This window comes from Cyclopterus lumpus, chromosome 13, assembly GCF_009769545.1.
Source record: "Cyclopterus lumpus isolate fCycLum1 chromosome 13, fCycLum1.pri, whole genome shotgun sequence".
Taxonomy (NCBI): domain Eukaryota; kingdom Metazoa; phylum Chordata; class Actinopteri; order Perciformes; family Cyclopteridae; genus Cyclopterus; species Cyclopterus lumpus.
This window is the reverse complement of record NC_046978.1, coordinates 19,203,039-19,216,497: the sequence shown is the minus strand read 5'-3', so window position 1 is coordinate 19,216,497 and position 13,459 is coordinate 19,203,039. Positions and strand designations below refer to the sequence as shown.

The 13,459-nt window shown below is 50.9% G+C and overlaps 2 protein-coding genes across 4 annotated transcripts; one reads left to right on the top strand and one right to left on the bottom strand.

The window, feature by feature from the left end:
- Window positions 1-4,700: 4,700 nt before the first annotated feature.
- Window positions 4,701-6,001, top strand: LOC117741159 (E3 ubiquitin/ISG15 ligase TRIM25-like). Its single transcript, XM_034547969.1, is given in 2 exon segments — window positions 4,701-5,851; window positions 5,853-6,001. Coding segments are annotated over 2 exon segments (987 nt in total). The 5' UTR covers window positions 4,701-4,907; the 3' UTR covers window positions 5,896-6,001.
- A 4,387-nt stretch (window positions 6,002-10,388) lies between these two features.
- ift20 (intraflagellar transport 20 homolog (Chlamydomonas)) lies at window positions 10,389-12,847 on the bottom strand. Of its 3 annotated transcripts, none has more exons than XM_034549251.1 (5): window positions 12,743-12,847; window positions 11,762-11,901; window positions 11,587-11,672; window positions 11,398-11,501; window positions 10,389-11,267 (listed from the first exon to the last, which is right to left on the bottom strand). In XM_034549251.1, the coding sequence occupies exons 2-5, from the start codon at window positions 11,886-11,888 to the stop codon at window positions 11,186-11,188; spliced, it is 399 nt and encodes a 132-aa protein (XP_034405142.1). In that variant the 5' UTR covers window positions 11,889-11,901; window positions 12,743-12,847; the 3' UTR covers window positions 10,389-11,185. The 3 variants fall into 3 exon arrangements, with proteins under 3 accessions (XP_034405142.1, XP_034405143.1, XP_034405144.1); XM_034549252.1 differs by having other exon boundaries at window positions 12,612-12,828; XM_034549253.1 differs by having other exon boundaries at window positions 11,762-11,955; window positions 12,743-12,808.
- Between the last annotated feature and the right edge of the window lie 612 nt (window positions 12,848-13,459).

Here is a 13,459-nt window from a genome sequence, read left to right as displayed (position 1 = left end):
GGATGGACGAGGGTGGACTGTACAAGGGTGGGATGAACGAGGGTGGGATGGACGAGGGTGGGATGAACGAGGGTGGGATGGACGAGGGTGGACTGTACAAGGGTGGGATGAACGAGGGTGGGATGAACGAGGGTGGACTGTACAAGGGTGGGATGAACGAGGGTGGGATGAACGAGGGTGGGATGGACGAGGGTGGACTGTACAAGGGTGGGATGAACGAGGGTGGGATGGACGAGGGTGGACTGTACAAGGGTGGGATGAACGAGGGTGGGATGAACGAGGGTGGGATGGACGAGGGTGGACTGTACAAGGGTGGGATGAACGAGGGTGGGATGGACGAGGGTGGACTGTACAAGGGTGGGATGAACGAGGGTGGGATGGACGAGGGTGGACTGTACAAGGGTGGGATGAACGAGGGTGGGATGAACAAGGGTGGGATGAACGAGGGTGGGATGGACGAGGGTGGACTGTACAAGGGTGGGATGAACGAGGGTGGGATGGACGAGGGTGGGATGGACGAGGGTGGGATGGACGAGGGTGGGATGAACGAGGGTGGGATGGACGAGGGTGGGATGAACGAGGGTGGGATGGACGAGGGTGGGATGGACGAGGATGGGATGAACGAGGGTGGGATGGACGAGGGTGGGATGAACGAGGGTGGGATGGACGAGGGTGGACTGTACGAGGGTGGGATGAACGAGGGTGGGATGGACGAGGGTGGGATGGACGAGGGTGGGATGAACGAGGGTGGGCTGGACGAGGGTGGGATGGACGAGGGTGGGATGGACGAGGATGGGATGGACGAGGGTGGGATGGACAAGGGTGGGCTGGACGAGGGTGGGATGGACGAGGATGGGATGAACGAGGGTGGGATGGACGAGGATGGGATGGACGAGGGTGGGCTGGACGAGGGTGGGATGAACGAGGGTGGGATGGACGAGGGTGGGATGGACGAGGATGGACGAGGGTGGGATGGACGAGGGTGGGATGGACGAGGGTGGACTGTACGAGGGTGGGATGAACGAGGGTGGGCTGGACGAGGGTGGGATGAACGAGGGTGGGATGGACGAGGGTGGACTGTACGAGGGTGGGATGAACGAGGGTGGGATGGACGAGGGTGGACTGTACAAGGGTGGGATGAACGAGGGTGGGATGGACGAGGGTGGGATGGACGAGGGTGGACTGTACAAGGGTGGGATGAACGAGGGTGGGATGGACGAGGGTGGGATGAACGAGGGTGGGATGGACGAGGGTGGACTGTACAAGGGTGGGATGAACGAGGGTGGGATGGACGAGGGTGGGATGGACGAGGGTGGACTGTACAAGGGTGGGATGAACGAGGGTGGGATGAACGAGGGTGGACTGTACAAGGGTGGGATGAACGAGGGTGGGATGAACGAGGGTGGGATGGACGAGGGTGGACTGTACAAGGGTGGGATGAACGAGGGTGGGATGGACGAGGGTGGACTGTACAAGGGTGGGATGAACGAGGGTGGGATGGACGAGGGTGGACTGTACAAGGGTGGGATGAACGAGGGTGGGATGAACAAGGGTGGGATGAACGAGGGTGGGATGGACGAGGGTGGACTGTACAAGGGTGGGATGAACGAGGGTGGGATGGACGAGGGTGGGATGGACGAGGGTGGGATGGACGAGGGTGGGATGAACGAGGGTGGGATGGACGAGGGTGGGATGAACGAGGGTGGGATGGACGAGGGTGGGATGGACGAGGATGGGATGAACGAGGGTGGGATGGACGAGGGTGGGATGAACGAGGGTGGGATGGACGAGGGTGGACTGTACGAGGGTGGGATGAACGAGGGTGGGATGGACGAGGGTGGGATGGACGAGGGTGGGATGAACGAGGGTGGGCTGGACGAGGGTGGGATGGACGAGGGTGGGATGGACGAGGATGGGATGGACGAGGGTGGGATGGACGAGGGTGGGCTGGACGAGGGTGGGATGGACGAGGATGGGATGAACGAGGGTGGGATGGACGAGGATGGGATGGACGAGGGTGGGCTGGACGAGGGTGGGATGAACGAGGGTGGGATGGACGAGGGTGGGATGGACGAGGGTGGGATGGACGAGGGTGGGATGGACGAGGATGGGATGGACGAGGGTGGGATGGACGAAGGTGGGATGGACGAGGGTGGGATGGACGAGGATGGACGAGGGTGGGATGGACGAGGGTGGGATGGACGAGGGTGGGATGGACGAGGATGGGATGGACGAGGGTGGGATGGACGAGGATGGGATGGACGAGGGTGGGATGGACGAGGATGGGATGGACGAGGTTGGGATGGACGAGGGTGGGATGGACGAGGGTGGGATGGACGAGGATGGGATGGACGAGGGTGGGATGGACGAGGGTGGGATGGACGAGGGTGGGATGGACGAGGATGGGATGGACGAGGGTGGGATGGACGAGGGTGGGATGGACGAGGGTGGGATGGACAAGGATGGACGAGGGTGGGATGGACGAGGGTGGGATGGACGAGGGTGGGATGGACGAGGATGGACGAGGGTGGGATGGACGAGGGTGGGATGGACGAGGGTGGGATGGACGCGCATGTCTGGACTCCGTCGAACGGACAAAAGGCCATGAGATAGATGAATCCTCCCCGAGGGTTAGGAGCTGCTGTTTAGCGGAGACCGGACTGCTGATCCAATCCAGTTGAAGAAACAATTGAAAACAATCAAGAGATCTAACTTATTTTAATACAGTGATGACTAAAGGGTTGATAGGCCTACCTCACAATTATTGAGAGTTGTGGACAGACGTGTCATAGTTATCCTGTTGTTTTTTCTAAGAGTCTGTATAATATCTGGTGAATCCTAAAAAAGATAATTGATGCACATTCCAGTTAAATGGGCCGCGCTCAGAGTAAAGGAGAGACGGGTGAAAATCATGATTTCAGTATCCTGCCACCCCTGAGTATGTTTATGTCAGAACGTTAACCTGGCGTTTTAAATCAAATAAAAAAATTGGGTTGATGCAGGTTTTCTTTCAAACGGAAGTTTGAGTGAGAATCAATTAAAACAGTTGAAGGTATAAATGAGGGCCATGGGTCCAGACGTCATCATCTCAAGGCTCCTCAAATCCTGCGCTAACCAGCTGTGCAGGATAGTGGAGCACGTCTTTAACTTGAGGCTGGGGAAAGTACCACAGCTATGGAAGACATCCTGCGTGGTACCGGGACCAAAGACCACGCGGCCCAAGGACTTCAACAGCTTCAGGCCGGTGGCTTTGACATCCCACCTGATAAAGACCCTGGAGAGGATTATCCTTGTACATCTCCACCCCCTGGTGAGCTCATCTCTGGACCCACTTCGCTTTCCAGTCTGGTATCGGGGTGGATGACAAGTTCATCTACCTCCCTCACAGATGCCTTTCTCACCTGTTAAAGGCTGAAAGTACGGTGAGAGTCATGTTTTTAGACTTCTCCAGTGCCTTCAATACCATCCAGCCTTTGCTTCTGAGAGACAAGCTGGAGCAGACAAGGGTGGACCCCAAACTCACTGCATGGATCCTGGACTACCTTACCAACCGTCCACAGTATGTGCGGATACGGGGGGGGGGGAGAGTCAGACCTGGTGTCCTGTAGCACGGGGGCCCCACAAGTAACCGTTCAGGCACCCTTACTCTTCTCCATATACAACTCTGACTTGAAACACAACTCTGCCAACTGCCACATACAAAAGTTCTCTGACGACTCTGCAATTGTTGGCCTCATTTCCGCCAATGCTGACTGGGAGTACAGAGAACTGAACCAGGACTTCATAGGATGGTGCCAGCAGAACCACCTCCGGATCAAATCTGGTAAAACCTAAGAGCTGGTGGTGGACCACCGGGGTAAACACTCTCCTCCAGAACCAGTGAACATCCAGGGAATGGGCATTTAGATTATGAGATCTTATAAGTACATGGGTGTTCAACTTGAACAATAAACTGGACTGATCACACAAAGGGACATAGCAGACTATCTGATGAGGACACTGAGGTCTTTTGGAGTGTAGGGAGCACTCCTGAAGACCTTCTTTGACTCTGTGGTGGCATCAGCCATCTTTTATGAAGTGGTCTTCTGGAGCAGCAGCATCTCAACAGCTGACAGAAAGAGACTGAACTAACTTGTCAAGAAGGCCAGCAGTGTGTTGGGGTGTCTATTTGATACGACTAAGCTATCATCCCTGATGGACAACACCTCCCACCCCATGTAGGACACTGGCAGCTCTGTACAGCTCCTCCATCACCGGCTGCTTCATACCCGGTGTGTGAAGGAGAGGAACCACAAGTCCTTCCTTCCTGCTGCTGTCAGGCTGCACAACCAGCTGAGCTCCCAGTAGACCACAACACATGTCAATCTCTTCAAACACTTCAACCTGTGCAATATAAATACTGTACAAAATAGTTATATTTATTCTGTCTGTACATATAATATCCAGTTAATGTAGACTCTAAACAGTTTGTATTACTTGTATTACTGTTTTTTACTGTTTATTACTTATATCACTTGTTTTGACTTTGACTTTACAAGTTCTTTGATGTGCACTTTACCCCTTTGCTGCTATAATACTGTAAATGTCCCCACTGCGGGACTAATAAAAGATGATCTCATTTTATCTTATCTTAGCCGCTCCCTCTTCTTCCTGGAATGAAGGATAGCTTGATAACCGCTCCCTCTTCTTCCTGCTCTCAAACACACGAGCTCCGCTCTGTCTGTATTTCCTGGTTCCTCCCCTTCAGGTCTACAGTTGTACAGATGGGTGTAACCAACATGAAGGTGAAGTGCAGCAGCTGACAGCCTCCATTCACTGAACCATCACATGTTGTTCAGATCAGAGCTCAAAGCAGAGTCTCTTCTGAGGAAGTGAATCTCAGACAGTCGTTGCTACTGAGAGGTGAAATGGAGCAGAAAGGAGTTCAACTGGACCGGGAGACCTTCTCTTGTTCCATCTGTCTGGATCTCCTGAAGGATCCGGTGACTACTACCTGTGGACACAGCTACTGCATGAACTGTATTGAAGCCCATTGGGATGAAGAGGACGGGAAGAAGCTCCTCAGCTGCCCTCAGTGTAGGCAGACCTTCACACCGAGGCCTGTCCTGCTGAAGAACACCATGTTGGCAGTTTTAGTTGAGCAGCTGAAGAAGACTGGACTCCAAGCTGCTCCTGCTGATCACTGCTATGCTGGACCTGAAGATGTGGCCTGTGATGTCTGCACTGGGAGGAGACTGAAGGCCTTCAAGTCCTGTCGGATGTGTCTGGTTTCTTACTGTGAGAAACACCTTCAACCACATCATGATGCACCTCCATTAAAGAAACACAAGCTGGTGGACCCCTCCAACCAGCTCCAGGAGAACATCTGCTCTCGTCATGATGAGGTGATGAAGATGTTCTGCCGTACTGATCAGCAGTGTATCTGCTACCTCTGCTCTCTGGATGAACATAAAGGCCACAACACCGTCTCAGCTGCAGCAGAAAGGACCGAGAGGCAGAGAGAGCTGGAGGGGAGTCGATTAAACATCCAGCAGAGAATCCAGGACAGAGAGAAAGACCTGAAGCTGCTCCATCAGGAGGTGGAGGCCATCAACCTCTCTGCTGATAAAACAGTGGAGGACAGTGAGAAGATCTTCACTGAGCTGATCCGTCTCATGGAGAACAGAAGCTCTGATGTGAAGCAGCAGGTCAGATCCCAGCAGAGAACTGAAGTGAGTCGAGTCAAAGAGCTTCAGGAGAAGCTGGAGCAGGAGATCACTGAGCTGAAGAGGAATGACGCTGAGCTGCAGAAGCTCTCACACACAGAGGATCTCAACCAGCTTCTCCACCACTACCCCTCACTGTCACCACTCAGTGGGTCTACAGACTCATCCAGCATCAACATCCGTCCTCTGAGATACTTTGAGGACGTGACGGCGGCTGTTTCAGGAGTCAGAGATGAACTACAGGACGTCCTGAGAGACAAGTGGACAAACGTCTCACTGACGGGGACTGAAGTGGATGTTTTACTGTCTCCACCAGAGCCCACGACCAGAGCTGGATTCTTAAGATGTTCATGTGAACTCACTCTGGATCCAAACACAGCAAACACACAGCTGTTATTATCTGATGGGAACAGAAAAGGAACTTTAATGAAGGAACATCAGTCTTATTCTAGTCACTCAGACAGGTTCACTGAATGTGATCAGGTCCTGAGTAGAGAGAGTCTGACTGGACGTAGTTACTGGGAGGTGGAGTGGAGAGGAGGAGGAGTTTATGTAGCAGTCTCATACAAGAACATCCAGAGAGAAGGGGGCTGGAATGAATGTGGATTTGGATCCAATAACAAATCTTGGGGATTAAGATGTCTCAAAAACAGTTTAACATTTATTCACAACAAAGTCTACACCCTCGTCTCTGGTCCTCGGTCCTCCAGACTAGGAGTGTACCTGGATCACAGAGCAGGTATTCTGTCCTTCTACAGCGTCTCTGGAACCATGACTCTCCTCCACAGAGTCCAGACCACATTCACTGAGCCTCTCTATGCTGGACTTGGGTTTTATGGTTTTAGTTTTGGATCCACTGCTGAGTTGTGTAAACTAAAATAGAAAGAAGTCCTTTGAGGGTTAAACTGTGAGTTTGAACTCTTGAACTCATTTAGTCTCCATGTTTGTTGCAGAGAGCTGATTGTTGAGGCGTTTCTTCACTGCAGAGATCAGCTGTCAGTCAAACCTTGTGGGCGGTACTTTGACGTCTTGTCCTTCTTGTTGTGTAAAGGTCTTAGTTCCTGTAGGTGGCGCTCCTCCCTTTGTCTATTTAGCCAGAGAATCAATCAGTTTAAACTGAGTGTGATGAATCTGTCCATGAACTCATTGATCACGAGTCATTTAACAGACTTTAATGATGGGATGTGAGAACAAACTGAATGTTTACACGATGAATAAACAAACATGAACAAAGTATTGTCTTCTTGTCTTCATGCCAGGGTTTCACACAAAGCTGACGTATGAAATATGAAACTAATATGAGAGAATAACTGAGTCACACCAAAGTCCAGAGTCCATGTTCAGAGCATTGGTCAGTCAGTTTACAACCAGCACGTTGTTTGTCTACCAAACCACTGAGGTACTTTGACAGCGTTTCAGGAGTCAGAGATAAACTAGAGGACGTTCTGAGAGAAGAATGAACAAAAGTCTCACTGACGGGGACTGAAGACTGAGACCCAGGAGAACCAGAACCAGGACTGAGAGGATTCGACAGTCAGACCCTGATGCAGTAAAATTAGAGGTTTTCTAAAGGGACCCTGGTGCTCAGAGACACTACCACTTTAGTCCACAGGGGGCACCTGAGTCAACACCAAAGAAAAGTTCTTCAGGGAAAATGTTTCTTCCTCATTAAGTTCTGTGCAAAACTATCCACAACTCTTTTAAAATCAAAAGATATTTAACCTTTTCCTCTCATTACTCATTTGATTTTAGTAGTTTATGGGTGGGATGGACAAGGGTGGGATGGACGAGGGTGGGATGGACGAAGGTGGGATGGACGAGGGTGGGATGGACGAGGATGGGATGGGCGAGGGTGGGATGGACGAAGGTGGGATGGACGAGGGTGGGATGGACGAGGGTGGGATGGACGAGGGTGGGATGGACGCGCATGTCTGGACTCCGTCGAACGGACAAAAGGCCATGAGATAGATGAATCCTCCCCGAGGGTTAGGAGCTGCTGTTTACCGGAGACCGGACTGCCGATCCAATCCAGTTGAAGAAACAATTGAAAACAATCAAGAGATCTAACTTATTTTAATACAGTGATGACTAAAGGGTTGATAGGCCTACCTCACAATTATTGAGAGTTGTGGACAGACGTGTCATAGTTATCCTGTTGTTTTTTCTAAGAGTCTGTATAATATCTGGTGAATCCTAAAAAAATATTGACGCACACACAGATGACGGTGGACTCTGTGATCTGCATTAAAGCATCACTTTTAACAACGAACTGAGTCAGACCTTGTGTGAGGGTTCGGTTGTGCCAGACCCAAGCGCAGACACGGGGAGGCAAGGTTGGGTGGAGGTAAATAGTTTATTGTAGAGAACCGGGAGAGCGTAGATGGGATGGTGAGGTGGCGTGAGCGGCGGCGGCTGAGCGGGAGTGCAGGTACGGGATTCCTGGGCACAGGCAACAGGGGTTAGCACGAAATAACAAGTAGTAAGCAAAGTACGTTTCTTAGTGAAGCCGAGAGTCGAGGTACCACTGTAAATGGTGCAATAATCTGGCAACTGGAGAGAGGGAAGCCAGGGTGTTTTAACAGGGAGGACTTGATGATGTGATTGGAGACGTAACAGGGGACAAACAAGGAAATGAGAGAAAGGGACGAGAGTCACGGCCAAGCCGTGACAGTACCCCCCCCCCCCCTCAACGGGCCCCTCCAGGCGCCCCACCAGGCTTGTCTGGATGTTCCCGATGGAAGTCCCGGACAAGGGAAGCCTCAGAGAAGGAGCTGCGTGGGATCCAGGACCGTTCCTCTGGGCCGTACCCCTCCCAATCGACGAGGTACTGGAATCCCCGGCCCCTACAGCGGACGTCGAGGATACGCCGAACGGTGAAGACCTGGTGTCCATCAACGACCTGGGGGAGGGGGGGGGGGGAGGGGGAGGAGCAGGAGGGGACAGTGGACTGGAGGACACTGGTTTGAGTAGGGAGACATGGAAGGTTGGGTGCACCTTTAATGCGGACGGGAGTTTGAGCCGGACCGCAGAGGGATTGATGATCTTATCCACCTCATAGGGTCCAATGAAGCGGGGTCCCAGCTTGCGGGACTCGATTTGAAGGGGCAAGTCCCGTGAAGAGAGCCACACCTTCTGACCAGGGCAATAGGCGGGTGCAGGGATTCGGCTTCGGTCGGCCAAGCGCCTGGTGCGAGCGACTGAACGGACGAGCGCAGACCGGACCTCCTTCCAAATCCGCCGGCATCTACGAAGACCTGCTTGAACAGAGGGCACCGCTACTTCCTCTTCCTGGTCTGGAAACAGGGGCGGTTGGTATCCCAAGGAGGCCATGAAGGGGGACATGCCTGTGGTGGAGCTGATCAGGGAGTTATGGGCATACTCAACCCACAGCAAGTGTGTGGACCAGAAGGACGGGTGGCGAGCCGTAACACAACGCAATGTGGTCTCCAAATCCTGGTTCGCCCATTCCATCTGTCCGTTAGTCTGGGGATGATATCCTGAAGAGAGACTGGCGGTGGTACCTAGGGCTTGACAGAAGGCTTTCCAGACCTGAGAAGAAAACTGAGGTCCTCGATCCGACACAATGTCCTGGGGAATTCCGTGGAGTCGGAAGACTTGGAGGACCAGGAGGTTAGCAGTCTCGGTGGATGTTGGCAACTTGGGGAGGGGAATGAAGTGGACCGCTTTGGAAAAACGGTCCACGATTGTTAGAATGGTGGTGTTACCTTCCGAAGGGGGTAGGCCAGTGACGAAGTCCACTGCTATGTGGGACCAGGGGCGGCGGGGAATAGGCAAAGGGCGCAACTGGCCTGCCGGGTGTTGGTGGGAAGCCTTGCTGCGGGCACAGACTGAGCAGGCTGAAACAAAGGCCCGGGTGTCCTGGGACATGGATGGCCACCAGAACCGCTGTCTTATGAAAGCGAGGGTGCGGTGGAACCCAGGGTGGCAGGCCAACCTGGAGGAATGCCCCCATTGTAAGACTTGTGATCGGACAGTGTCAGGCACAAACAGACGGTTTGGGGGACCGTTGCCTGGGTCCGGATGAGAGCACTGGGCCTCTCGGACGAAAGACTCAACTCCCCATGTGACCGCAACTACCACACGGGAGGGAGAGAGGATGGTCTCAGACTCAAGGGTGGACTTCTCCGTGGTGGACTGACGGGAAAGTGCATCGGGTTTGGTGTTACGTGAACCAGGGCGGTAGGTGAGGGTGAAATTGAACCTACCCAAGAACAAAGCCCTTTGAGCCTGGCGGGAGTTTAATCTCTTGGCGGAGCGAAGGTAAGAGAGGTTCTTGTGGTCGGTCCAAACTATGAACGGTTGCTCTGCTCCCTCCAACCAGTGGCTCCACTTCTCTAATGCCAGAACCACAGCCAATAGCTCCCGGTTACCCACATTGTAGTTGCACTGCGCAGGTGAAAGACGCCGGGAAAAGAAGGCACATGGGTGTAGCTTCTGATCCTGAAGGGCCCGCTGAGAGAGGACTGTCCTGACCCCCGAATCAGAAGCAGTCTGAGTCACTTTTCTCTGCTGGAGGCCTTACTTATTATCAGGGTACCTTTTAGATCCCAGACTGATACAAACTAAAGGGTTGTTTAGTCTTTTCCTTAAATATATCGACACAAAGTCATTTTATTTGCTCAACTCCAAAAACACCTCGACAGCAAAACTGCTGACACGACATATTGTGCAATATGACACAGTATTTATTCAAGTGTGAAAACATGAACAATGACTTGACACAAACTGACTGGTTGAACCAGAGGAACGGAATAAAAGAAAGAAATAGTGACGATTACCCAGATGATCAACTTCCATCTTTTTAAAACATGAAGATATTTACATTTCATGCACATGCAGAATTGAAATTGATACAAAAAGTAGTAAAACTAGACGCACAGAGTCCTTCAGTATAAATAGTATAAATAATATTCCTCTGTATGAATAGCTCCGCCTTCTTTGATTGGTCTGAGATGTTGAGACGGTCACAGACACACACTGCACACACACACACAGCCACACAGGCACACACACACTCACACTCAGACACACACACACACATGAAAAGAAGCCGGACAAAGAGGAGTTCTCTGTCTTGAGTTTTGGGCTTCAGAGAAACGGTCCTCTGAAGTCGTCCTCTGAAGTCGCCCTCTGAAGTCGTCCTCTGAAGTCGCCCTCTGAAGTCGCCCTCTGAAGTCGTCCTCTGAAGTCGCCCCCTGAAGTCGCCCCCTGAAGTCGTCCTCTGAAGTCGCCCTCTGAAGTCGCCCTCTGAAGTCGCCCCCTGAAGTCGCCCTCTGAAGTCGTCCTCTGAAGTCGCCCCCTGAAGTCGCCCCCTGAAGTCGTCCTCTGAAGTCGCCCTCTGAAGTCGCCCTCTGAAGTCGCCCCCTGAAGTCGCCCCCTGAAGTCGCCCCCTGAAGTCGCCCTCTGAAGTCGCCCGGAGGAAGCGGGTCAGGCACTGTGGGAACGCGGTCGCCGCGTCGTCACTTCTGCAGGATGAACTGGTCGATGAACTCGTTCTGCTCCGACTCCACTTTGGACAAGGCCTCGTACTCGATGCGATACCTGAGAGGAGGAAACGTGAATCCATCATAACGTGAATACAAACGTCTCCACTACTGTTGCATCGTGTTGGTGCCGGTCCACTTGTTTACCTCCAGCTGTGTTTGTTTGTTTGTGTACCGTGTGTTCCTACCTCTCCAGCTGCATCTTCTTCTCCGCTATGAGAGCCTGGAGCTGCTGCTGTTGGGCTTCTCGCTGCTTCGCCACTGACTTCAGCAGGTTTCTGGCTCCGATTGCCTAAAAGAGAAGAAGTCGGGGGTTATTATTAATAATCAGAGCTTTGCTTTCATGGTGGATCCCGGCTTCGAAACGCCTCGCATACCTTCATCTTTTCCGTCTCCGCTTCTTTCGCCAACTCGTCCACCAGCTCAATCAGACCCCCCACGATCTTCTGAAACTGGCCGATTTCTGCAAAAAACAACAACACAAACACACGTTTCGTGGGTCCCGGAGGAGCAGGGCTTCAGGAATGGAGACGCAGAATGTTCACTGCTTACTGTCCACAAATTCTTTGCACTCTTCCTTGAGCTCGGAGGTTTTCTGGCTGACGTCGGGCTCCAGGACCCGCAGCTTGTTGAGCTCATCGAAATAAAAGCCGGCCTCGGCTAACGGGTCTTTAGCCATGGATCGACGGGGCCTGTTGCCAAGGGAGACGGGAGAGATGGAGGGATGAGGAGCAGAGAGCGCACAACTAAAAGGATGTTTTAACAGATATAAACACAGAATAATTCGGGGCCCAAATTAAGTAAAATACTTTTTAATCCAAAAGAGGAATAATTCAATGATTCCACCTTCCATTTAATACATTAAAGAACCACAGCGGTGAAACTGGGCTCCACACATCGAGTGAGTTAGGTTCCTAAACTGGGATTAGTTCAGCTGATATGGCTTCAAATCAGCTCACATCTTCATGCACATTGTTTACCAATAACTTGAGACAACATTATGTTCTGCATGTCCTAAAACTGTGTTGTTGTTGTTTACAAATCCTTCATATATAATAGCGTCTATTGATAAAGAGGACTGTGGAGAGCAGTGGTTACCACAGTGACGACACCTTTCTGCTGACATCAGCGTGTCGTTATCTACAGGTAAACGATAACACGTGCTTGTTGTTGTTATCTGTGACCTCTGACCTCTGATGATATGGCAAGAAGAGCCAGCGCAACTTTACACTCTAAAGTATGTAATCATCTGTGAAAGCTCCATGTAACGTATTAACACTAACTGGAACCGTTTTAACGTTGCATCGTTAAAACGGTGGATTTCAACCAAATGTGTCGTAAACCGGTTGGTATTTGACGTAAACTGGTTGATATGTGTCGTAAAATAGCTGCGTTAGCTTACCGTTAAACGCTACTATTCTCAAAAGCGAACCGTAAAACGAGACACACGTCACTAATTAGCTTCTTTATATAGTTAACATAACAATTAACCGTATGGCGCTCCGTCCGGGACAGAAAACGGTATATTTGTACCTTTTTAAACCGCCGTTAGAGCGGATGACTATGTGGCAAAGGCGAGAGAACTCGAAGCTCCGCCCCTTCCCCCCGCTGCCAAGGAAACCAAACGCTGCCGTGCAAGCTGCGTAATGCGTGATGCGTGGTCGCTGACGTTTTGGAGACGTTTTGGCTTTTCAGAATAAAATAATAGGCCGTGATTATTCACCGTGTCCGGATGCTCACTGGTCATTTCCGATACCCAGAACAGAGGAAAACCTGTTTTTGAACGTCTTATGTTGTCATCCGCTCAAAACGATTCCAGAGATATTAAGTCTACTCAGATTTTAATAGTGGTGCTTTTACTTTGAAGGTTAAGCCGGAAATGACATTCCTTAAGGTAACATAAAAAATAGAACAGAACAACTGTATAAAACCGATAAAGTAATTTGTTGTCTAATATTTGAGCATGTAGGCATGTAAGTCTAATTGTCTCTAATATGTTAAAGGTGAGTCCCATGTTGTTTTAGAAAACATGAATAGTAATAATACTTGTGATAAATGACATTAAAACATTTATTTTTAATGTAACCTACACAAACACACCATAAGAGATACAAATAAAAAACATATTTGGTGTTCTCTACAAAGAAACAAGATATATATATATATATATATATATATATATATACACATATATATATATATATATATATTTTAAAGCCAATTATTTTTATATATATATATATAAATGTA

Bases quoted from the DNA above. Each gene is read 5' to 3' on its own strand.
- ift20 (XM_034549251.1), bottom strand. From the start codon at position 11,888: ATGGCTAAAGACCCGTTAGCCGAGGCCGGCTTTTATTTCGATGAGCTC. The intron at 11,673-11,761 runs GTAAGCAGTGAA...TGTTTTTTGCAG, and splicing joins GTGCAAAGAATTTGTGGACA to AAATCGGCCAGTTTCAGAAG. The intron at 11,268-11,397 runs GTAGGAACACAC...TCCTCCTCTCAG, and splicing joins AAGAAGATGCAGCTGGAGAG to GTATCGCATCGAGTACGAGG.